We start from the raw sequence: 24,183 nt of genomic DNA, 5'->3' as shown, positions 1-24,183 counted from the left end.
AATATTTTATTTCTGTGTTCCTAATTAATTATTACTACAAAACGCCTAATTTTGAAGAATTACGTCTGTGCTCCATTATCTTGACAATACAGATTATTCTGATCGAGTTAATAACGAAAAACGCATAATATCCGTTATGGTTAATTTCAAATGGGGTTTTATTACTCCAAATGTCATTTGCATAAATTAAGTTGCAACTGGTGTGCAAATAATTTACTTTTATTGAATTTGATACAGTTAATTTAAATCATTCCAATGAGCATAATTGTAATTTAAAACTTTAATTATGTTATTTATTATGTTGGATGAATAAAAAGGTGTGTAAAGTACTTACGAAGTAAAAAATGAGAAAAATTAATATTACTTTCAGTTTACATATTATGAACCAAATATAATTATAAGGAAAACCCAGACATCAGTACACAGTCTTCCTGCAACCAAATGCAACATAACGGAAAATAAAGTGAATTTATAATTATTTCTTTATTTCAATATATCATTAAAGTCAATATAAACGATTTATTTCTTATTGCATGTTACAATCAACAATAAATTACTTGTGTAATTCTAATGATAATAATAACAATAACAATATGTGCTTATTTAAATGAATATTTATATGTTGATATATGCTATGAATTAGCATACTGAGATATATAATATTTATTTTTCTCTTTCCTGACTGAATTAAAAGAAAAATGGAAGACAAAGTAATTGTATCATTTAAGAGAACAAAAGGCAGTAAATTTTATATTAATTAATTTAAAATACCACAGTTGCTCAAGCATCAAGATGTATTGTTACAATGTGTCTACCAGGTATCATCACTAAACCAAGATTTCTTGCTTCTGTATGATCTTCCGATAAAAATTCTGAACATGTTCCTAAAATCACATTTGCATCACGATCCGTACACAAAAATGCGCCCATTAAAACTCGACCATCTGTCATTTTAATTCGTAAATTTCGATTCAGCCATCCACGTAATTTTTGCTTCGCAGGAGATTCCTCTGTATTAACAACCTATTATAATTGTATCTATAAGTTCATGCTACTTTTGTTCACAATATATATATTACAATAAGAAAAAGTATATAATCAACAAATTTTCGATGGATCCCTGATAAAATTACAAATTGTTTAGAAACTCGTTTATATTAACACCTCGTGAATATTAACCTATTAACTACAATTCGCAATAACATATTTTACTTCGATTTTTCATTGAAAACGATATATTAAGAAAGTTAATTAATAAAACAGAAATTTATGAAATATCATTATATATTTAATACACAAACACCCAGTTTAGAAATGAAATATGTTTGACATTTGCGCAATTAACCTCTCAAACAAAATATGTCACCGACCACTAAGATATTAATACAATCATTGTAATTATAATCCTATCAAATATGTAATTAAAAAATTACCTCTCCATTTCCATGAATATAATCGTCGTTTGTTACGTTCGATACATTGTGTCCTTCTTTCATGTCTATTTTATTGAAAATTTTGAACAAAAATATATTAACTTGGTCTAACGATTAATACACTCTACAAAATTTGGCATCAAACGAAATGAAATTTCTTTTAATTTATGTTTCCACAAATTCTATTGAGGCACATTACAAATCGTGTTTTTTAAAAGATAAATTATCTTTATGTATTTTCACAAGAAATAATACAGTCTGCGTCGAATGGCAGAATTTTCGTTTGTCTTGCGCACGTTGGCTCTGATGGTACTGTCACATAAGATCAAACAAAATTTATGTAAGTACTAGGTCTGTTTGATTGAGGCGCTGCGCGCCTAACCTAACAATGTTGAGCGAGCGAGTAAATTTCACGCTAAAGCAAAAATAGTCAACCGTGTCATCCGGTTGAATTGGTTGAGTGGTGCAAGAGAAAAACGTGGACAAAAAAGTTGAAAACTCAAGTACATAAGCGCGAGCAAATTCAATTTTACATTAAAGTCTACGGGGATATGGATTTTCGGTAATTATTCCTCCGTAGCATACACGGGCGGCGCACAGGAGGAATATACACGATAATGAGTATGCAAAATCGTTAATTACTCACTTTCTGAGCACAGTCTATGAACTTTTATGATCAAAGAATGGTCAGCAATGCATTATTTACATGGTTCGATCATAAAAGTTCATAAATAATGTTCGGATAATGAGTAATTAATCATTTTGTGGCAGCATTGCGATACGTACATAAGCCGCCCATGTCAATTCTACTGCGCATGCAAAGTGCAAAATTTCGGCACTTTGACGACGCAGTGTGGTCCCTGAGGCATTTAGAAACAAGTTTCTATTAGGGTTTGATGCGTTTTGATGCTTAATAAAGCCAGAAAATCAATTTTTATCGAATTCGGTCCAAAACGGCACAGGTGGCGCCATCTAGCCGCGAGCGGCGGAACTACGAAAAACTAAAATATCGATTTTCTCCGAAATTAGGCAATTTTACGTATTTCTGAGGGTCAGAAATTGTTCTGTGACCTGTCTAGAACCTATGTAATGCTACATGAACCTCCTCAGAACGCTAGAAAAGAAAATAGAAAAATAGTCCAAAACATGGACTAAAAAATTGGCGTCCATCTAGCGGTGAAAGTTGGAACTACAAAAATATAAAAATGGGATTTTCTCGAAAATTAGCGGACTTTGAGTACTTCTGAGGCTCAGAAAGTGTTCTGTGATCGCATTAGAAGCAAAATAAACCAATAAAAGTTTCCTGAAAGCTTTAGGAAAGAAAATAAAAAAAATGTCATTTTATGGAGAAAATTTGTGGCGCCATCTAGCGGCGGAACTGCGAACTAAACTGAAAAAACGTATGTCTGAACACGCGTTAAGAAAAAATATAAAAAGTAATAGTTTGCAACTTTGACGACGCAGTATGCTTCTCTAGACATTTTGAAGCAATTTTTGTTCAATAAATTATTCATTTTTTTGCCTATTAAGCCCAGAAAATCAATTTTTATTTGACCCCTTAACACGTGTTCGGACATACGTTTTTTCAGTATCTCGCACTATCTACTGTGCAATGGCGCCTGATAAGTGGCGCCACTTGTATTGTTTTCGGTATAATTCAGATAAAATAACTAATTTTATAAGCTTAACTGAATTTAATATTAATTGAATTATATTGTAATGCAAGAATTTCAAATTGTTTTGACTTTAGCAAACTGTTATAAATTTGTAACCATTCCTAGGCAAATTCTAGTTAGCCCAAGATTTCTCGTGTGTCGCCGCCTAGCGGCAGAATGCGAAACTAACTAAACTACAGTTTCAAAAGTGTGTAGTTCACCCGGTTCGCCGGAGAGATGGCGCCACTAGCTCCATTTTCGTAAAAATGCAATTGATATCGATTTTATTGATGGCAATATATTGCATGGGTCCGGAAATGCGGATTATGTGTTCAGAATAATTTGCAGGCTATACTGTATCTCGTTGATGATATATGGAATGATATGAAAATGACAAAAAATTTTTCTTTGAGTCGCCAAAAACTTTCTCACTAGATATCTTCTTTTGCAAAAGGTCCATTTCGGAGCACGAAGGTTTTTTGAAATTTCGCTCAAAAAATTAACCATTTAATATGTGATAAGATTGAAAAGCATGGATATGTAATGTACTATTAGAAAGTGGAAGAAAATTTCAGTTGTCCGATGATAATTTTTGAATAGGTAAATTGAGGGTCGCCATCAGTGTTTCGGTATCGTCCCTTTCGCGAGTTTCGGTCCGCTCGTTTGTCGGATGGAAATGACCCGCGGTGTAAGGTTACAGGGTAAAGAAAAAACAAAAGAAGAAATGGCGGTGGTCCAACTGCTCTTGCCGGTCCAGATTTTAATCTTCGCCCGGGGACGGGAAAAAAGCAAGAATGTCGTAATCTCGATTCAAACATCTGTGAGAAGGACCCACCAACAGTGGGTATACGATATACTGTTAGGAATCTGTTTTGTCGTCGGTGAGAACCTGTATGCTCGTGACATTCTGTCTCGTACGTAAAACAGATAAACATCAAATTTTGTTAAATAAAGTATTATCACCGTTATAACTCACATATTATCAGTACAGTTAAATTACAGATAAGAAAAGTAATTAATTCTGACCGAATCTCCAAGTCAGTGTCAGGTTATTTTTGCACCAAGTTCCGCCTGCAATTGTCTCGGGTTCTTTCCACATTTTCTTAAAACCCGTTAAATTTTTCTTACACTTGTTCTCGGCAAAAGTTATTCGGCTCATTTCCGCCCAAACCGAAGGCGCGAAATAATGGCGCAGTGTAATTTTTCATTACGGTCGCGAAATATTCGCGCGTTCTTTGAACGAACTTTATCTGATGAAAACCGCGGTTGTTTTATATGCACGTTTGCGCAAACACTTAATTGAACATAGCGCGGGTTATTTTCAGGGAATTAACTTCGGTAGCGGTTGGTCTTTCTCGCGAAAATTAAACTGAAAATTAGTTCGATTTATCGAGGAGGAAGGACAGTCGTTATTAATTAGCATCGTCAAGTGTAATTAAACTTTCATTAATAAAATACAGAGTCACTTGAATATTAAACTGTTCTCAGTATGGAACATATTGCGAACTATGAAAACGAGTATCATTAAAAATTCCCTGTGTAATTGCAATGAATTGTTATTTGAGAAATCTGCCTATTTTGTTAACATTGTTTAATATATCGATGAGTTGAGAAAAGAATTATTTGAAATAACTTGTAAACTGAAAATGATGTGTATCGTTTACAAGTAAGGTATGAAAATTGGTTGCGAACGTGTGGGACACCCGTTACATAAATCTGATCGACTTGAACGGTGCTCGGGGCGAAACTTTTACGAGACACGCATTCGTTATCCATTAGGGTAAGTATAGCACGTGTGGTCGTGTTACCGTGTTCGACGATATTCATGTGTTACGATGAGCTGTTCAACCGGCTCGTAACCGAGCATAATTGAATTATCATTCGGAAGTGCATGAAAGACAGGCCAAACCAAGGCATAATGAGGGAAATACGCGTTACAGTGCTCGCAAACGCGGTTTCAAAATAACCCCGGTGTATTTAGGCAACAATAGATGTCTGATAAAAGCGACCATGATTATTCCACCCTCTCTTCCTCGCTTCGTCCTCCTCGCGAATTAATGGTATTCAAGAACGGAATAGCGTTAGCGAAATTAATTCGAGATTAATTCTAATTCGTGGTCGAGGATGAATCGACACCAGGAGACAGCCATTGTTTCCACGTTATTGCCGTGGGATAATGTTCTATATTTTCCTGGAAAGGTTCAAATTATTTGTTTCTTCTTCGACGTTTATCATTTTTACGTCGCTCGCAAATAAACAGCTTCCGTTACGTTAAAAAGTTTCCTTTCTCTCTTCCGTCTCGATCCCTTTGAGATGTTTTGTACGCGATCCTGATCCTTTTCTGCGCTAGCTCAACGCGATCCTCGCGATTCTTCGAGGCTTTAAATGCGTGCTCAGCGATACAATAGGAAACATTTGTATGCCGGTGATTCCTTTGATACGCTACGAATAGAGATTTACCGAATACGAGAGGCATTCTTCGTGGCTTTTAGCGGTTTCGCTTGTTGTGCTTTTGATGCTTAGGGTAGCGTTTTGTCGCTTTCAAAATTTCCGATCTCAATTACCGTACAATTATTCGTTTTCTAATATTTATACTCAACTCCTCAAAAAATTTAATTTTCATATCTCCACATTAGGACTTTATTTCTAATTCGTCGACATATTGTAACTTAAAATAACTTGAATGACTTTGACCACTTTGATACATTTCATATAAAATTACCTCAAATTTGAAAATGATTAATAAATTCTCAACATGTCATTTGACCTAACAAGGAGTTCAGGAGTAACTTAACTTGTTGAATGACTTTGACCACTTTGGTACATTTCATGTAAAATTACCTCAAATTTGAAAATAATTAATAAATTCTCAACATGTCATTTGACCTAACAAGGAGTTCAGAAGTAACTTAACTTGTTGAATGACTTTGACCACTTCGATACATTTCATATAAAATTATCCCAAATTTGAAAATGATTAATAAATTTCCAACGTGTCATTTGATCTAACAAGAAGTTCAGGAGTAACTTAACTTGTTGAATGACTTTGACCACTTCGATACATTTCATATAAAATTACCTCAAATTTGAAAATGATTAATAAATTCCCAACGTGTCATTTGACCTAACAAGAATTTCAGGAGTAACTTAACTCATTAAATGACTTTGACCACTTCGATACATTTCATGTAAACTTACCCCAAATTTGAAAATGATTAATAAATGATCAACACGTCCTTTGACCTAATGAGCTCAGAAGAGAACACCAAAGTGAGGATACGAGTCGGATATCGTGGAAGAAGGTTTCGTGAATTTTTCCATCATTGATCCACCGATAACACTTGTCCACGATGATCGATCGTATCGAAGAATCGCGTGAAACTCGTTTGACTTGTCAATCGCGATCCACGGGTTTCCTTAACCCGTGACCGAGCGCATTTATCGTCGGATTAGTGTCCAGAGTACTGGACGTCTCATGGAAGATGAATTTCTGGCCGTATATTTTTAGCATTTGGCTTATTTTCTTTTTTCTGCCAGTTTATCAGATGAAGATGACGCTATTATAGTATCCCGTACCTGTTAAGGCGATTGCCTCGGGCCAATGTCAGTACACGTCCGTGTTACTCAATATTTTTTTTAGAGAGCTGAATCACAAATTGTAATTTTTCTAAACACATTACACCCGCGTTTACAGTATGTTTATTATTAATTTGCGGTCACTTGTGCACCTACGATATATTAAAGAACGTAAGCTACATTATGTAATTTGCAGACTGAGTCTCACATATTACATGATTTATTTATAGTTTGAAGACCTCTATTTATCATAAATGCATGAACCTACTTCTGTCTGCACCTTGGTTAAAAACATCATCAAGGTGTCGGTTACAATAATTAAAATCGAAAGTAGTTGAATTTGTATCTTCAAATTAACATTTACGTTCTGTCAGAGAAATTTAATACAATTTGTCAAATTTATATTTACCACAATTTGGAAAATTCAACTCAGCATTTTAAACGGGGGTGCAAGTTAATAATTCTTGATTTGGAAATTTAGAAATTAAATTCCTAAACTTAAAAGTTTATCACGCTTGTTCAAATGGCGATCTCTGTTGAACGAAGTCACGTTTTAATGACATCACTTTCAAGTTGCAACAGTGTTCGTTGCGTCTCCATAATAATCCTTAAAAAAAAGCACCGGTGAGTCGAAGGGACAGGGTACAACGAAGGAAGATTCACGATGTACAATTAAAGTCATTCGCGCGACAGTAGCGATCGGTTGGTCGTGTCGATCGGACGTGTAATAAGTGCACGCGTCATCGTGGTGTTTTCTTAGGTTGGCCTGGTGTCGCGTGGGGGTTAATTGGCAGTCGGAGAAAAGGCTTTCATTAGAGAGGGCTCGTGATGCATAGTCGCGCGACGGAAGCGAGCGAATGCAACGATCCGCCCCCTCCAATGGCTATCGAAGTCGATGAAGAAGAAGAAGAAGAGGAGTTAAGGAAAGACAGAATACACGGAAGGAAGACAAAAAGGATAAATGAAGAGGAGATCGAAGGAACGAGATTAAACAGAGAGGGGGAGAGACTGAGGTATGAGGCTCGAGGGTAGCGATGGACTCGATTTACTTTGAGCATACGAAATCGATTCAGAGTATCGTTCTGGAAATCGACTAAATTTTAAACCTTTCGAACATCGTTATTATTACATGAACTACTTTAATTACTAGGAGGATGTTACTGGTGCATTTTAAATTCCATTCATGTCTTTCAGCTTCAGAACCTGAAGGTAGATTTTCCAATTCTTAAATCTATTTCCATCTTAATATATTTGTGCTTTAAAAATTCTTTGACTCTTAGAATGGTATTCTCGTAAAATGCGAATCGTATGTTACTATTAAATTTTGACGTTTTCATTCAATTTGAATGTTTTAAAATAACCAGGTTTCATAGAACTTTTAGAGAAACTATTTTGATTGCTAATGGAATTAACGGTGTTGAAGTGCAATGCACTCGACACTTCCGGCAACTTACATTTTAATTTACCACAAAAATCTTTTAAAGAAAAGTATAAAAAGTATAATATGCAAACGATACATTAAAAATACTTTGTTTTTCGATGATCGAACATACCACTCGTATCTTGATCAACCCTCCAATTTGAACGTCTCAAGATACACAGATGACAGATGACTATTACAATCTCTTCGATCATGAATGGCTAATAATTTCTGTTCCAAGAGATTTCGAGTCGAAAGATCCCTAAAATTTAATTCGAGTTCTCGAAAGTAGCGATCAGCTATTCAAGCAAGGGCCGAGGACATCCTTTAAGTGGAAGAAGGGGTTACAAGAGAGATAAGAGGAACGCAAAGAGAAAGAGGGAACGAGGAGAAAGTGGAAGGAGTATCAGTGACTGGCAGCCTACCTCCGATGTCTCGTTTACCATAATACAAGGGCTTCGCTGAGGGGCAGTCGTAACTGGAAGATGCCGAAGACCCGACTCGAAACGGTAGCAATGCATCGTGAAAAGCGCGTCGCGGACATCCGTGGATCCGACGGACTTAAAGGACACGGAACAGGAGGGATACACACGTGATATCCTGTCGTGGGTTCTGTCTCTCTACGCTGTACCACGGCGCTGTTACGTGGCGTTCGTTGCTTTTACACGACGTGAAAAGAACGATCGCGTTGACTGCGAAGAACCTGCTGGAAATTCTGCTCGACCACTCGCGGCCGATGTAGATATAGTCTCGCGAAAGACGGACAGGAAGGAAGAGGGAGAATGGATGGATCCGAGACTTTGTTCGAGCGATGGAGGGAAAAAAAGTATCGTTATAAATGGGAGAGTTTGGTCAGCTTGTCGTTAATTGGATGGACGTTCTACGTTTATTAGATTATCGAGAATTTATGGGCAGGATAGCTCCAAGGATCGGTTTGCCAGCCGCTGCTCGAAACCTGCGTATTGAAATTTCATGTTGAAACTTGGCTAACCTGAAATTTTTTTATCGAGACGGTACACGATCTTTATTTTAACATCTCCTACTAACCTCATATAATTATTCGATAGATATTAGAATTAATACAGGGGTTTTTATTAAATTTATTTTAAAGTTCAGGTGCAGCTGCGTTTATGTAAAGATATCATCGGAGGAATTCGGAAAAAATTGTTCTTTCAATGTCTTTAATGATAGTTTTCCATAAGTATTCGTGTAAAATCAGAGAAACATAAGTAACTCATAAATAACTCAGTGACTTCATGTAAAATTTTTTAGAAGTCTTAAAGAGTTTTCAACATCCCTAAGCTTCAAAGTACAATTACTCACAAAAAGTTGGTAAGAACGTAATCGTCCAGAACATCTCAAATATTAATAAAATAGACCAAACATCCAGATCTTTCCTAAAGTTTGTTTATCTTGTAACTCATAAAATAGAAAGATATTGCTCACAAGTTAAGTGGAAAAAATTGCTCCGACGTTGGTCTCACGTAAATACCGTCGAAGTACGAAAAAATTGCCCGCTTACGGAGCTATTTAATAAGATGTACACAGAACATTTTCCCAAAGAATTTTCCCGAGAGTCAATGAACGTATTTGGTGTGCAGTTTCAGCGTGACAGAAAAGCAGAGGAGTCGTCGCGGTTGTCGGTCGTCGACGACGAAGCACGTCTGCAAATTAAGCGAGAGCACGCCGCTTACCAACTGGCTTCTTCCCGAGACGTCGAAAAGTGGGAAATCTTGGAATATCTCGTTCGTTATACGTGATTTCTGTACTCAACCCGCTACCTTTCGTCTCGCGGATGTCCTGGATGCTTTCGTACTTGGCAATTATACGAGAATGCGGCTCGCGATCGTTCCCGGTATCGTTTTGTCGCGAATACTGCGGGATTTCACCTAAAATATTTGGCAGACTGTCCTCTTCGTACCTTTTTGTACATTCCTTTAACCCCTTTACACGTCGGCGTACATATTCCATGCATTTGTTTGCCGAACGGTACGTGCGTGTACTCTTAAGGATATTTTCTTCCCTGTCTTTTTCTGTGCTTACCCTTTAATAACACGAACTCTGCGCGCGATGGAAATTTGTACTATTCACGCGGTAGAGGTACTCGAGGTACTCGATAGTACTTGAATAAATATTTTATATGAGAAATGAGACGCTTCTGACAAGTTTCTGAAGCAATAATAATTGGTCAGTCAGGTGTAGAGAACATGTAAAAATATTTATTATACAAGAAAATGTTCATATCAGTAAACTGATATTTATTGTACAAGACAAATTCAAATCAGATTTAGTATGTACTTTTGTGAAATAGTTTGTTTAATAATAAGTGTTAAAATGGAAGGTTATTGGAGCATCCCGTATCAGAGATAGCGACAATAAGAAGAGTAGAGGAGGAAGCAGGATTTTAGGTGGTCAACGGTTTTGGTACGCAAGGGCCATTTGACGGACCACGTCCTCCCTTCTCTTTGAAGAAGGACGAGGATCTTATTCCATCCTCCCTCTCCCTCTCTTTCTCATCCTTTCCCCTCCTTCTACTTCTCTTTCGGCCTTCTCTGTCCCGTCCTTTACCATTTCGAGGTTGCCGTCTTCGTTTTACCCGACCGTGCGATCCGCACACGCCACTTCTTCTTCAGTGGCCGCTGGTACCACTCTCGGCTAGATCGCGCCAAGCACACCTCCTCTTGTGTTCCTTCCTCTTCTTCTTCTTCTTCTTCTTCGCCACCACCACCATCATCACCGCCACCACTGCCACCAGCATCGTCTCACCACCACTCGCCAGCGAACACCACGTCCACTCCACCTCCTTTGCTATTCTTCCAGCTCGATGAAGTAACGCGGCGGGTACGTGCACGCGTCTCTTCCGGAACTCGAGCGGTCCGTTTCTGTGTGTTCCCGGGTCCAAATTCACCGGGTCGTGTGTCAATCATCGAAAGCGAGAGAAACGTCGCGATGCCGAGGAACTGTTCGATAAGGATCGATCGACGTGTCCGTTTGGAAGCAGAGGAGCCAGTGCAGGTGACACCGGAGGATTCTTCGAATCGTCAAAATTGAAATGTACGAGATCTCGGGACCTGATTGGAGGATAGATACGATCTTACGAGGAATTAAAATGTCCACGAGGAATGGGGACCAAGAACTGGAACGAAGCTGTAATTCGAGAAGGATAGTGGTGTCTTGTTTGCACGTGGTCACCTTGACCAGGAACGCCGAGTACCACGTGGACACCTCTTCGTGAACCTCCTGAACGGTTCGTCAACGATACCTCTTCGGACCTTCGATTCTCACGCATCTTTGCCGAAGCACAATTCGGGAAGAGAACTGTTCTTTCGGATATTTCGTTCTCAACTTTTTCCCGCTCCGATTGAAGTGTCACAGATGTCCCAATCTCGATCGCGTCATGGGAGGTTCTTCGTGGTCAGCTCGCATTTGTCAACGCGCAATCAGAGCTAGTGGGAACACGTGTTAAATTGATGCAACTTCTTTCGTTGTTGGCACCATCTTCGATTTGTCACACGTGCTTTTCTTCGCGCCCTAGCTGTTCGCGGCCTCTGTGAACCGTGATGGATTAACGGTCCGGAACCGGGGAAAAAAGCCGAGGGAACGTCGGTCGAGGAAGAACGGTTCCGATGTTCCGCGCTTTGTTTCAGCAAACAATGGAAAACGCCGATTAATCCGGCTATCCCGCCTCGACGTAATTGTGATTGTTAAACGTTCGCCGTTTATGAACGGGAGTGGTTGAAGTGATGCAGGTGTTGAGTTTTCATGAGAACTGTGATCGTAACATCGTTATGCGATGTCGGTGATTTCAATGCCAGACGTGTGCCGAACATTGTGACCGTGTTGTTGTGTTAGACTACAGCGTGGGACCGAAAACAACAGCGGATATAGCGTTTGGATTAATCGTCGATAAACTGACGTAAGTGTTTAGAATCGCATTATGATGATTGCGTATCGTGAAAGATTTAATTAGCCCTTCGAGTTATTGCAGAGCTTTCTCTCGTAAAAATTATACGTAGCAAACTTAGCACAGTAGGTTGATTATACAGATCGACAGGTATTCTATTTATAAAACTCGAATTACAACTCTGCCTTTTAATATGGCATTCGAAACGACCCACGATGCCACAATTATTTCTAATAAGCTCATGCTAGATAATGAAATGATCTAAAAGCGGATAGAATAGAAATAAAAGTCTGTGATCGGCAAGAAGCACAGATAAGAAGGCGATGACTTGGATTTGCATGAGACAACTGTTTTAACGATCGGTGCTTTAATTCGAAAATTATACGTGTAATCGAAGACGCGGGGTAGTATCGATGTACACACTCAGGTGTCCCTGAATCCGAGTAAATATTCATTAGGCGGTCAAGTATCCCTTTCGACCGTTCTTCCATTTGCATATCACAATCAACGTCATATCATTGTTGACTTTGAGCCTGGAGACGGTCATTGATCGAGGTTGGAACCGGTGCACATCATCCGTGAATTCGTTCCTCTTTCTGCTGTCCCTACCGCGTTCCTTCTTATCGGATCACGCGTGCACGAGTATCTTTGCTCGTCTGCAAACATTTCTTGGCTCGAGTGTGTATCTTGGGGATGGTCTTTTAAACCTGGCTTCCCTTTAGATTCGCGTGTTTCTCGCTTGTGTTATACTTCCTCCGCTCCAAGGAAATCGTGTTAACACACTGACGGGAGCGTAAAAGCCGGTAATTCGCTCAACTAATAATTTGAGCAACATACAAAACTAAATAGATATTTATTGCTAGCTTTTAATCTTTTTTACAAATCATATTTATTTCTTTATTTCTTGAATTTATTTATTTATTTATTTCTTGAGTAAAGTCTTATCTGATCTTGAGTAAAGTCTATTTATTTAAACAGTGTGTTCTTTTGAAATATCATTTGAAAGATTTTATAGGTTATATTAATTTGAGAAGTTATAACCGTATTGTCTTGTCAGTATAATAATTTTATTTTGCTACTCCATAACAGCAAATCAATAATAGTAAATAATGCTAATAATAGTTTTATTTTATTATTTCATTTTTCTTTGAAATTCTATCGTGAAAGTATTTCAACAAGATATTAGAGAAATTAATTCTGTAATTATTTTCGCAGCAACAAAGGCAAAAACAAGTGATAAATACTTGTCAGTATTACATTATAAAATTAAAAGGAAGGTGAATTAAGAGAAGTAAGTGTTAGATTACTGTTCAGAGGTTCGAAGCTATTCGACTACATCTGGCAGTTGTGCAATTGAATTCTGCCGTACGCACAATTTGCCGTACAGAAATGATCGTCTCACGGCGTTCGAATCTAATAATTCGAAACTGGAAATCGCATTGCTATGCCGCCGATGGCTCCTTGTTCTCGCGTTTAGCGGGTCGATCGTACTGGCGTCGAAATTTACCCACCCTCGGTTTCCCTTCACGCCATGTTCAGACCGAATTAATCGACGAGCTTAGCATTTTCAATCGTCTCCATGGAATAGATACGTGCCCGATTAATTCTTCCTCGCAATTATTTATTTCGACAATTTTGCAAATGTCGAAAATTTTCCTCTTATCTCAAATCCCCGGAAACGGGAAATTACGAGGCAGTAAAGGCACACGCGAGAGTAATTTACTGTATTATCACAGTGTTCTTTTATTAAACAATTGGTTTGAACTGAGTCCATTGTAAGTTACAGTGGGAATAAACGCAGGTTTTGAACGATCATTCGCGATACGACAGGTCGAAGAACCGGGATAATCAGAAGTTCTCGACGCAGCAAGTTTGCTCGAACACGAAAGAGACCCACTCGTGGAATCGAGGTCTCGGAACAAAGAATCGCATGCTGCATCGGGGGTTGAACAACGCAGTCGCGTGCACCCGTCCGACTAGTCGAGGACTTTCAGCTCGAACTTTTCTCGGTGGTTGGATTCCTTTCACGCCGATTAAGCGATCAATCAAAAAGCGGGGAGAGTCACGATCGATTAGCCGGTGTCGAGCACCTTTTCGCGGAGCTACGAGGAATCGTAGAGTCGCGATTAATTATCGCTGGTTGGTCGATTTGCTCTGGAGCCGCGGATGTCGTCGAACAACGAGGACGACGTTTCTTCTACCGATCGTCATCGACGAGAGACGTCGGTCGGGGATATTCGAGGCTGCGCCTTCTCGATTTCCAGTTCATTTGAATCTCTTCCGTGTCGCTGAGTTTTCCATCCTCGACGTCTCTCACCTCTTTTTCTTTTTACTTCCTTTTGCCTCCGATCGCTCGCTTCGCCATCGACGAGCGTAACGATACCGCGTAGGAAATTAAGGGACGTCGACATTGGCCTGCGATAAATGTAAGCACAGATCGGAGGACGCAGTGACAATAATATCGATCAATGGCTGTTTTATCTCATAAAACTGCACTATTAATACATTCGTAGGTACGTCAAGCATTAGCACAATTAAGATTTTTTTATAGAGTCGTTTTGGGGATGAGTCGACGACATTGGGCTGTGATAAATATAAGCAGAGATCGGAAGACTCAGTGACAATAATATCGATCAATGGCTGTTTTATCTCATAAAACTGTGCTATTAATACATTCGTAGTTACGTCAAGCATTAGCACAATTAAGATTTTTTTATAGAGTCGTTTTGGGGATGAGTCGACGACATTGGGCTGTGATAAATATAAGCAGAGATCGGAAGACTCAGTGACAATAATATCGATCAATGGCTGTTTTATCTCATAAAACTGTGCTATTAATACACTCGTAGTTACGTCAAGCATTAGCTCAATTAAAAATTTTGTATAGAGTCTACATTTACCAGCTTGGTTTGAAAATTTGCATAGAAAGCGTTATCGTATGGTTACAGCATCCCAGTATAAAAGTGTCGTAGATAAAAGTGTTCGACAGCAACAGTTGCCATCGAAATAATTACTCCTTCGAGGAGCCGCAATATTCCGTTTTTTTATCGCAACCCCTATTTACCTCGATTTTTCCCGCCGCGAATAATCTCCACCCCAGAGAGTCGAGATAGTGTACATTAACTCGAGGCAGAAAACCTAACGATACAATCGATTCCGCGGGCTCCATCCCTTCGTTAACTCTCCGATTACCCGCCATAAGATTAATCGTGATCTACATAAATATCTAACGTAGCGGGAAACTGTGGTCGCAAATCCGTTGGCGCGAATGGAAAACGAAGAACCGCTTGGCTGTTACGCGAGTTTTTACCTCGTTCGCCGCGAGTATTGGCTCGGTTTTTGCGGTAATCGACGAATTACACGATTCTATTAAAGATAGTGGAGCCGCCACGATTCTGTCTCCGTTTCTCTCGTTCTCGAGAAGATCCGTTCCTTCGTCGTGACCGTTCCGCGGCAACCATACGGGGTTTCACGGTCATGAGGTCTTATCTTATTTAAACTCTCCTTTCTCCTACGCCTTTATGGGAGCCTATGATGCCGCTGGGTTTCTAGTTTCGTACTACTTTCAGACGTTTACCGCACGGGGTCGAGCCTTAAGAAGAAAATTATACGTAACGAGAAAATTGGCTGTCCCAGTGACTTTGGACCATTCATTTCGAGTGGGTCATTTGTGAGATACAAACGGAGAAACGTTATATACTTAATATTAACTCTTTGTTTAATTTCTTTTATTTAGCAACTTTATTTACAAGGTAGATGAAGAAAGGGGTTCTTTATAAAATTTCAATAGTGCGGAGTTTAGACAAAAATTCTTTTCATTTATTATAAGTAGTAAGTGAACGAAAATGTATATACAAGCAATCTATTTATCTGAACTATTTATGAGATCCAAGAGAGATGTGCTGTAGAGCTACACTCGACATAAATGTACAAAGAATTAACCCCTTGCTGTATGAGTTTTTGAACGCTTTAAATGCTAGCAGGGTAACATTGAAATGTTTTGTAACTTTGCAACAGTAAAATGAAACATGATATTATAAATACGATTGAGAAAATTAAGAATTATATAACATTGATCATATAGCGGTCTTACAGTCTCCACCGTTAATTAACTAAAATTGATCTGTATTCAATTTGTGCAACCCCGTTTGAACTTTTAAAGATAGAGTGTTGAGCGTGACAGCAACAACGCAGCCGTAAATAAGACGGCCAAAATCCTCCGAGATTTCTCTGAGTCTTTCAATGCTTTTCAATTCGCGTAACACTGGACGAAGGTTGCAGGAACTCACGAAGGAAATAGAACTGAAAGAGCATCGGTAACCCGCCGAGGGATTTGTCCGAACACGAAAGAAAGACCGATCGTAAATCGACCGATGAATGGGATTCCTCGTTGCGTTTCCTCGAACGAACGATCCCAGCTTTCGTTTAATTGTGACGGATTAGAAATTCAAATGTCCCGTTGACGTCTCCTTATCGTTTTCGCCACGCAACGCCCGGACAAAAGGGAGACGAAAAAAAATCGCGTGGAAAAACCGCCGTTAAATGTGACACAGATATAATTCAGCGATACGTGGACCTTGCAAGAAGGATACGAGCCCCTAGGAAGCCGATATCCTTCGAGCACGGTGGCACGCTTGAATATAAGTCATGAATTAAAGATCAGTCGGAGAGGATTCTAATTAGCCGGTACACGTGAACTGGGATTCCTGGTTCACCGTGAAAACGGTGTATCGGTTTAATTGGAAAGAAGCTAAGCGTCTTTTCACTGGATCAACCGTGGAGATGTTTCAACGAGAACGATACTTTATCGAGATGGGGAAAAATTAGGCTCGGTTAATTAGAACGCTCTCTCTCTGATCTTCGGGGAATTGATTAACTTCATTTCATGCTGCGAATATCTTTGAACGATTGTTCGGTTTCCTAATGAGATGCGTATCTTAGGTCATCTATACAACCGTGCATCTAGGAATATATGGACTGGTGTTGATGATGGACAAGATATAACGTGAGACATATTGTTTAAGAAAAATTGTAATTGCTCCATTGACTGATCGTGTCAATACAACTGTCTATTATTAAAAATTGAACGTCCATAATTAGTGGTAGTAAACATGTATAAATTCTAACCTGAAGTAACTCTCCTATTACAAGTATGATTTGCCTGTCCCGCCATTTTGTGAGTAAAATTTAGCATGTTTTAAAAGATTCATAAGTCAGCATAAATACATTTATAAAGCTTACAAATATACTTGAAATATTTAAAGTAAACTAACCTATATTGTACCTTACCTTTCCCGCCATTTTTGCAGCGCCATTAGAGAAGCCCTCGAACAAAATGGTTTCTGATGTAACAAGTTTGCTCCGAAATAGGGGAAGAAACCGATGCGTCAAAATGAGCTTGTACCCGACGTGCGAGGATTACGAATCTAGCATAAAAATTCTTACGAGGACTCAGAAATTCCGACGTTAACGAACTAATTAGTATTGCGATGTGTGGCGATCACATCCGGAGAAAACTCGTTCGAGGATAAAATATCAATCGTGTCTTGAACGCCGTTATTCTCTGTAGCAATAAAGTTAATCGATTGCGGTCCACGTCGCTTCTAAGGCAACAATTAAAATTCTTCGACAGCGTCAGCGAGTCGCACAAGACCCGAAGCGAGGAACGATAACAAGATCGAACGCGTCGCGCGTGAAAACCATACGATTCGTTCGGTCTCACGGGAGCTGGATAATGTTTGCAAAAAGTCGGGCTCGTTTCCTCGAGAAAATATCTTAAGTTTCGTCACAGCGTCGAGTTTGATCCTCTTAAAGGCTGCTTTCCCATCCTGTCACCGTGCCTCAAGCTGCTCGAGCGCCATCGAACTCTTATTTCGAACATCGGCTTATCGATGTTAATATCAAAAATCCTTCAGAAATAAAACCCTTCAGAAATTGAAAATTTAATCCTCGCTCTTCGCTGCTAATTACTTATTTCACGATATTAATAACCGGTGTTGTAGAAGTCAGTTCAAATTTAAGAAGATCGTGACAACACGGAAACAGTTTCGAAGCAAAACCGCACGATGTTTATCGCGGTTAGGTTTCAACGAATCATTATCATTTTCTGTAAAGAAAGTACCGGTGCATAGTCGCGAATATACATGAAACGGTTCCTCTTTGAGAACGATATTTCCACACCGACCAAGCAGCCGTTGCAAAAAGCTGAATCGTCGACACGTCCCTAATCCTTTCAAGGAAAGCGACACGGTGTGGCAAAAAACACCGCGTCCAGCTTGGTCCATTCTGGTGTCACCTTTGCTCGTAATAAACGTCCACGCGAATCGTGGTCCGATTCATGGTTTCGCGAAGCCACCTTTTATTTTCGACGTCTATCGGAAGAACAGGATGGTCCGTTTGCAAGAGGAAGCCGCGATCGTTAGCAGAGGACCCTGCTGTCGCTTTTGGTTAGCGAGCTTTCACACCTATATCGTGCTCGTTAGCACCGTCGTTTTCATGGAATAATAACGACGATTGGTTTCATCGAGGTAACAGCTTCATTCGCGTCTCTTTGCTGTGGTTTCGAACTTTCTTCTGATGGGAATTGTAAGGAGTTCATGGGATCGATTGTACTCCTAGTTAGTAGGGGATGTAGAATCTTGTATTAGAAATTTGGTAATATTTTTTTTATCTTCTTAAATCATCCAGTTTCCACATTCCCAAATTAACAACCCATTCTCACATTTCTAAAAATGCAAATCAGATCTCTACATCATCAAATCCCAAATTTCCAAATTGTCAAATTCTCCATTTCCCAAATTCCCAGCACGAGTTATAATCCGCTTAAATTAGTTTTTCTTATGGTCAGAAATAAAAGAGTAGTCGCAAGTTCGTTCATAAAGAATCTTTCTGTATCATCTTAATAACCGCACTTAAGCGCCTTATCTTTACGAGCGGGAACGGAATTCATCGCGTGAAAAACCATAAAGGCTTTTCGTGCTGGTTACAAAGGGCCGACAGGTCGTTCCTCATCTTTCAGGACACCCGGTACATGGACAAAAGAAATTACTTCCTTCTGGTACGTGTCGAGAGTTGGCCGACGAATAACCGGGTTCGCGTTGATAGCTTCGCCAGGAGAATATGTAATCGGGGTCACGGGATTAATTTCGACGGGTTCTGTCGTTTCCTGATGGACATTAAGCTTGGCGGCTTGAAGGATCGCCTACACCCTCGACCCTAATGAAAGATTTCCACAAAATTAAGTACTTGGAGAATTTGAACGTGTGCTTTAAGCGTTGCAGTCATTAGGATCTATCATCTAAGCCTTTGTTTTACATTCTCGATCTTGCGAGCTTTTGATAGTCCATGCTTGTGTCGACTAGGGCAATTATCTTACTGTTCAGTATTCTACCATCACTTCGATTGTATTACTACTACCACTTCATTATTTCAACTGTATTATTATTATTCCACCACCAGTATTATTAATATCATTTTACTGTTTCAACTACATTACTACTATCATTTTACTATTTCAACTACATCGCAACTATCATTTTATCTATTTTAATTATATTATTATCATTTACTTATTTCAACTGCATTACTAATATTTTTGTACAGGGTGTCTCACAACTAGTGTAGATCCCTGAAAAGGGAGGTAGCTGACGTGATTCCGAATAAGATTTCTCTTTGCAAAAATGGGGTATGAAGCTTCGTTTTTGAATTATGAAGGAAAAACACAGACCAAACAGAGCGCGAGATTACGCATGCGCAGACGCGAGAGTGGCAGCTTTGGATAACGCGTAGTTATCCAACGCGTAGTAATGCAATGTGTGGTAATGCAACGCGTGGTAATTCTACGCGTGGATATCCAACGCGTAGTAATCCAGCGCGTGGATATCCAACGCGTTGTAATCTAGCGCGTGCATATTCACCGCGTAGTAATTCAACGCGTAATAATGCAACGCGTGGTAATTCTAAGCGTAGGAACCTAATGCGTGGTATTCTAACGCGTAGTAATCCAGTTTGTGGATATCCAACGCGTAGTAATCCAGCGCGTGGATATCCAACGCGTAGTAATCTAGCGCATGCATATTCAACGCGTAATAATGCAACGCGTGGTAATTCTAAGCGTAGGAACCTAATGCGTGGTATTCTAACGCGTAGTAATCCAGCGTGTGGATATCCAACGCGTAGTAATCCAGCGCGTGGATATCCAACGCGTAGTAATCTAGCGCATGCATATTCACCGAGTAGTAATTCAACGCGTGGTAATTCTAAGCGTAGGATCCTAATGCGTGGTATTCTAACGCGTAGTAATCCAGCGTGTGGATATCCAACGCGTAGTAATCCAGTGCGTGGATATTTAACGCGTAGTAGTCCAACGCGTAGTAATACAATGCGTGGTAATTCTAAGCACAGGAATCTAACGCATGGTAATCTAACGCGTAGTTAATCAACGCGTAGTAATCCAACGCGTAATAATCCTTGCGCTCTGATTGGTCCTGTGTTTTTCCCTAATAATTCAAAAACGGAGCTTCAAATGCCATTTTTGCAAAGGGAAATTTTATTCAGAATCACATCAACTACCCTCCATTTTAGGGACTTACACTACTTCTGACACCTTGTAGTACTACTGTATATTATACTGTTATCAATTTTTCACCTTACTCGTCCCAATATTATTTCACCACAGTTGGAGTAATTTTACTGGTACCGCGATCTGCAGCACCCGGTATATCAACGACTGCATAACAATACGTATAATAGGATTCGAAGACGCAGCTACTATCCGGTCTCTGGTTCTCTACTTTGTTACCAGTCGCTTCTTTATTCGGTATAGGTATGCTCCCGCAGGAGGAACGACGAGAGATTCACGGCAGATTACGCTTGTAAGAGAATGCATGGAACTTCGATATACAGAGACCGCGATCGGGACACCCGTTACATTCTAAATACTTGTAAGCACGCCCTATTACCTGGCCGAGTTTAAACAGTATTACAATACAATAGCCATCGGCTCACCCTTTTCTATGTTAACCTTGTCCTTTCGTGCCCCATAGAAACGGCCTAGGCGTTGCACCGCCATACAGGGTGTCGTTATTAACGATGCTCGCGAAATTAGTTACGTAAAATTATTTGAAAAGTTAACTTCCTTTAACTTATATTAAATCTTTTTGATATTTTAGTACGTTCATACGTTAATTTTAGTAATTTTATACATCGTAGAATATGTATGAATTGTTTGCTTCGCTGATTTTTACTTTATTTCTGTAGAAATATTAAAGTTTTAGTAACTGAATATTTAAATTCCCAAATTATTTTAAGGTTCTTCTGCAGGAAATGGGTCATACTATATTTAAAAATCGATTCAGTTTTAACTCTACGTTGCATAATTTCGGTCTTGAAAATAAGTATTGCAAAACATCCACGAGATATGAACTTTCGATTTAATTAGAAGTATCATGAGTACACTCGGGTTCGATAGAAAAAGTTACTCAATTTTCATTTAGAACAGATTCCCCGTTTCGATATCGATTTTATTTCCGTGTCGCGTTGAAATTCGGAAAGTGGGTCACACGGTAATGAGCGTTAACAAAAAATAGTCTCGGAAATGAAAAACGAAATTGAAAAAAAAGGGGAGAGAAAAGTTTATCGAGAAGAAAGCCGACGATCGGTATGCAAATTGTCCGGTTGCCAAAAACGGACAAATCACCGATGGCCCACCCCCTCTCGGCTTTCACGTAGAAGCATGCCAGCGATAATTACTACAATCGCGGCGGGGTAATTCTGGTGTCTCGTAATTGTCGGCGTTACATCGTCGTGTCTCGAATGCAAATGCCGTTAAGGATCTAAGATGGTAGATTACCGAGTACAAGGGGGTACACGGTGGTGCACGTGCGTGCACGCACACCTGCATCACGATTCGCCATAGGGGTTGTCGCTTTTAAAGCCACTTACCGAGATCGTAGGAGGGTGAAAACGAGCCGGAACTAGATGATCGAAATTGAAATTTATGCCTAAATCGTTTATGTTGATTGCTGTGCCGAAAACTGTTATGCACACGAGACACGCACCTTATTTTAACACCTATTCAACTTCTGTGCGGACGGTCGTCAAGTATTCTTGAACTATTTTATTATACTGTCATTTTGTCATACTGTCATTTTACTATTCTGTCATTTTACTATACTGTCATTTTACTATACTGTCATTTTACTGTACTGTCAATTTATTATACTGTCATTTTATTATATTGTCATTTTACTATACTGTCATTTTACTGTACTGTCAATTTACTATACTGTCATTTTACTGTACTGTCATTTTACTGTACTGTCATTTTACTGTACTGTCAATTTATTATACTGTCATTTTATTATATTGTCATTTTACTGTACTGTTATTTTACTGTACTGTCATTTTACTGTACTGTAATTTTACTGTACTGCCATTTTAGTATACTGTTATTTTACTATACTGTCATTTTACTATACTGTCATTTTACTGTACTGTCAATTTACTATACTGTCATTTTACTGTACTGTCATTTTACTGTACTGTCATTTTACTGTACTGTCATTTTACTGTACTGTCATTTTACTGTACTGTCAATTTATTATACTGTCATTTTATTATATTGTCACTTTACTATACTGTCACTTTACTATACTGTCACTTTACTATACTGTCACTTTACTATACTGTCATTTTACCATACTGTCATTTTACTATACTGTACATATTTTTTATTCTATATTTTATTAGAGTGTACATATTTTTTAATTTATATTTTAGTACACTGTACATATTTTTTATTTTATATTTTATTATACTGTGCACATTTTTTAATTTATATTTTAGTACATTGTATATATTTTTTATTCTATATTTTATTACAGTGTACATATTATTTAATTTATATTTTAGTACATTGCACATACATTTTATTTTATATTTTATTATAGTGTACATATTTTTTAATTTATATTTTAGTACATTGTACATACATTTTATTCTATATTTTATTATAGTGTACATATTTTTTAATTTATATTTTAGTACATTGTATATATTTTTTATTCTATATTTTATTACAATGTACATATTGTTTAATTTATATTAAAGTTCATTGTACATGTTCTTTATCTTATACTTAATTATAGTGTACACATTTTGTAATTTATATTTTATTACACTGTGTATATTTTTTATTCAATATTTCATTATGTTGTACATACATTCTATTTTATATTTCACTGAAAAAAATTGTTGTTTCACATTCTACTTATAGTACATATTTTTCATTCACATTTAGAATAGGACGTATGAATATACATATGGTACTGAAGGTTCCTCTATTTCCCACATTTTTCGCGCATCATAAATGTAGCTCTCGATTACATCGTTTTGGGAAGAGTCGCATCTGTATCCCGGCAATAATTTCCAGATCCGTTGTTATCGTATTTCACGTGTTCGCGATTTGGAAAAAGATATTTTGAACGTGTATAGAAAGCGATGCAGCGTCTCGGTCGATGTATCTTGAGTTCGTACATTTTCCCATTTCGCAGAACGAGCATCTCGCATTCTCGCAGCCGTCCTTCCCTCGATACTCTTTGAAGCCGAATATCGGCGCTGCGATAATTGCGAGCGGAGTCTGAGGTTCGTGCGCCGGTCGGACGCGATCTAAGATGAGAGATTAGCCGGTAAAGAGAGGGCCGTGAGTAGGTACGTATACGGGGCCCCGTGTGTACGCGTGTAAATATGGGGCTGGTAAATAGGCACCGTCGTTGTCTTTCTTTCTTCTTCCATTTTCTCTGCGAGTCGGTGCTGGCCTGTGCTATCGGTCCCGTGTACCAGGATGCGAGCCGCGTACACGCTCCAACGTAGCTCTAGACGTTCACCTAGCCCGAGAGACCATACGTATCCTTATCGTGGCATCGTCGTTTTAAACCTGTACACTTTGCCGCGGTAGCAAAGGCTTCTTTCCTCGAGATACACGCCGTCATCCTTCGGTCTCCTTTCTACACATTTTCTACAAAAGCCACACCGAATTTACCGATTAGCTTTTACTTGTTGAAATTAGGTGCTAAGCACTTGCATCATACCGTCACGGTTCTATGATATACTTTATTCTTGATATACTGATACTATGATATACTGATATACATTATACTTTATGCGTTTAATTTAAATACCTACAACTTGAAACAT

General features: G+C 38.7%; 2 protein-coding genes across 5 annotated transcripts in view; one reads left to right on the top strand and one right to left on the bottom strand.

Annotated features, from left to right (window-relative positions):
- Window positions 1-203: 203 nt before the first annotated feature.
- Window positions 204-1,573, bottom strand: Sbat (LSMD1 domain-containing protein Sbat). 2 transcript variants are annotated; one of them, XM_012298528.2, is made up of 3 exons: window positions 1,434-1,573; window positions 772-1,023; window positions 204-431 (listed from the first exon to the last, which is right to left on the bottom strand). In XM_012298528.2, exons 1-2 carry the CDS (start codon window positions 1,494-1,496, stop codon window positions 781-783), a joined length of 306 nt encoding a protein of 101 aa, XP_012153918.1. In that variant the 5' UTR covers window positions 1,497-1,573; the 3' UTR covers window positions 204-431; window positions 772-780. The 2 variants fall into 2 exon arrangements, with proteins under 2 accessions (XP_012153918.1, XP_003699182.1); XM_003699134.3 differs by having other exon boundaries at window positions 204-1,023.
- Window positions 1,574-10,714: 9,141 nt separating this feature from the next.
- dachs (unconventional myosin-IXb-like dachs) overlaps window positions 10,715-24,183 on the top strand; it is a 101,529-nt gene continuing 88,060 nt past the window's right edge. For 2 of the 3 annotated variants that reach the window (XM_076538961.1, XM_076538965.1), the window contains exon 1: window positions 10,715-12,000. The gene's annotated coding sequence lies outside the window, so the exon portion shown is untranslated. The remainder of the gene's footprint in view (window positions 12,001-24,183) is intronic. The other variant, XM_012298785.2, reaches the window with a different exon arrangement.

The sequence above is a fragment of the Megachile rotundata genome, chromosome 2 (genome assembly GCF_050947335.1).
Source record: "Megachile rotundata isolate GNS110a chromosome 2, iyMegRotu1, whole genome shotgun sequence".
NCBI lineage: Eukaryota > Metazoa > Arthropoda > Insecta > Hymenoptera > Megachilidae > Megachile > Megachile rotundata.
This window is presented reverse-complemented; position numbering and strand designations above follow the sequence as displayed.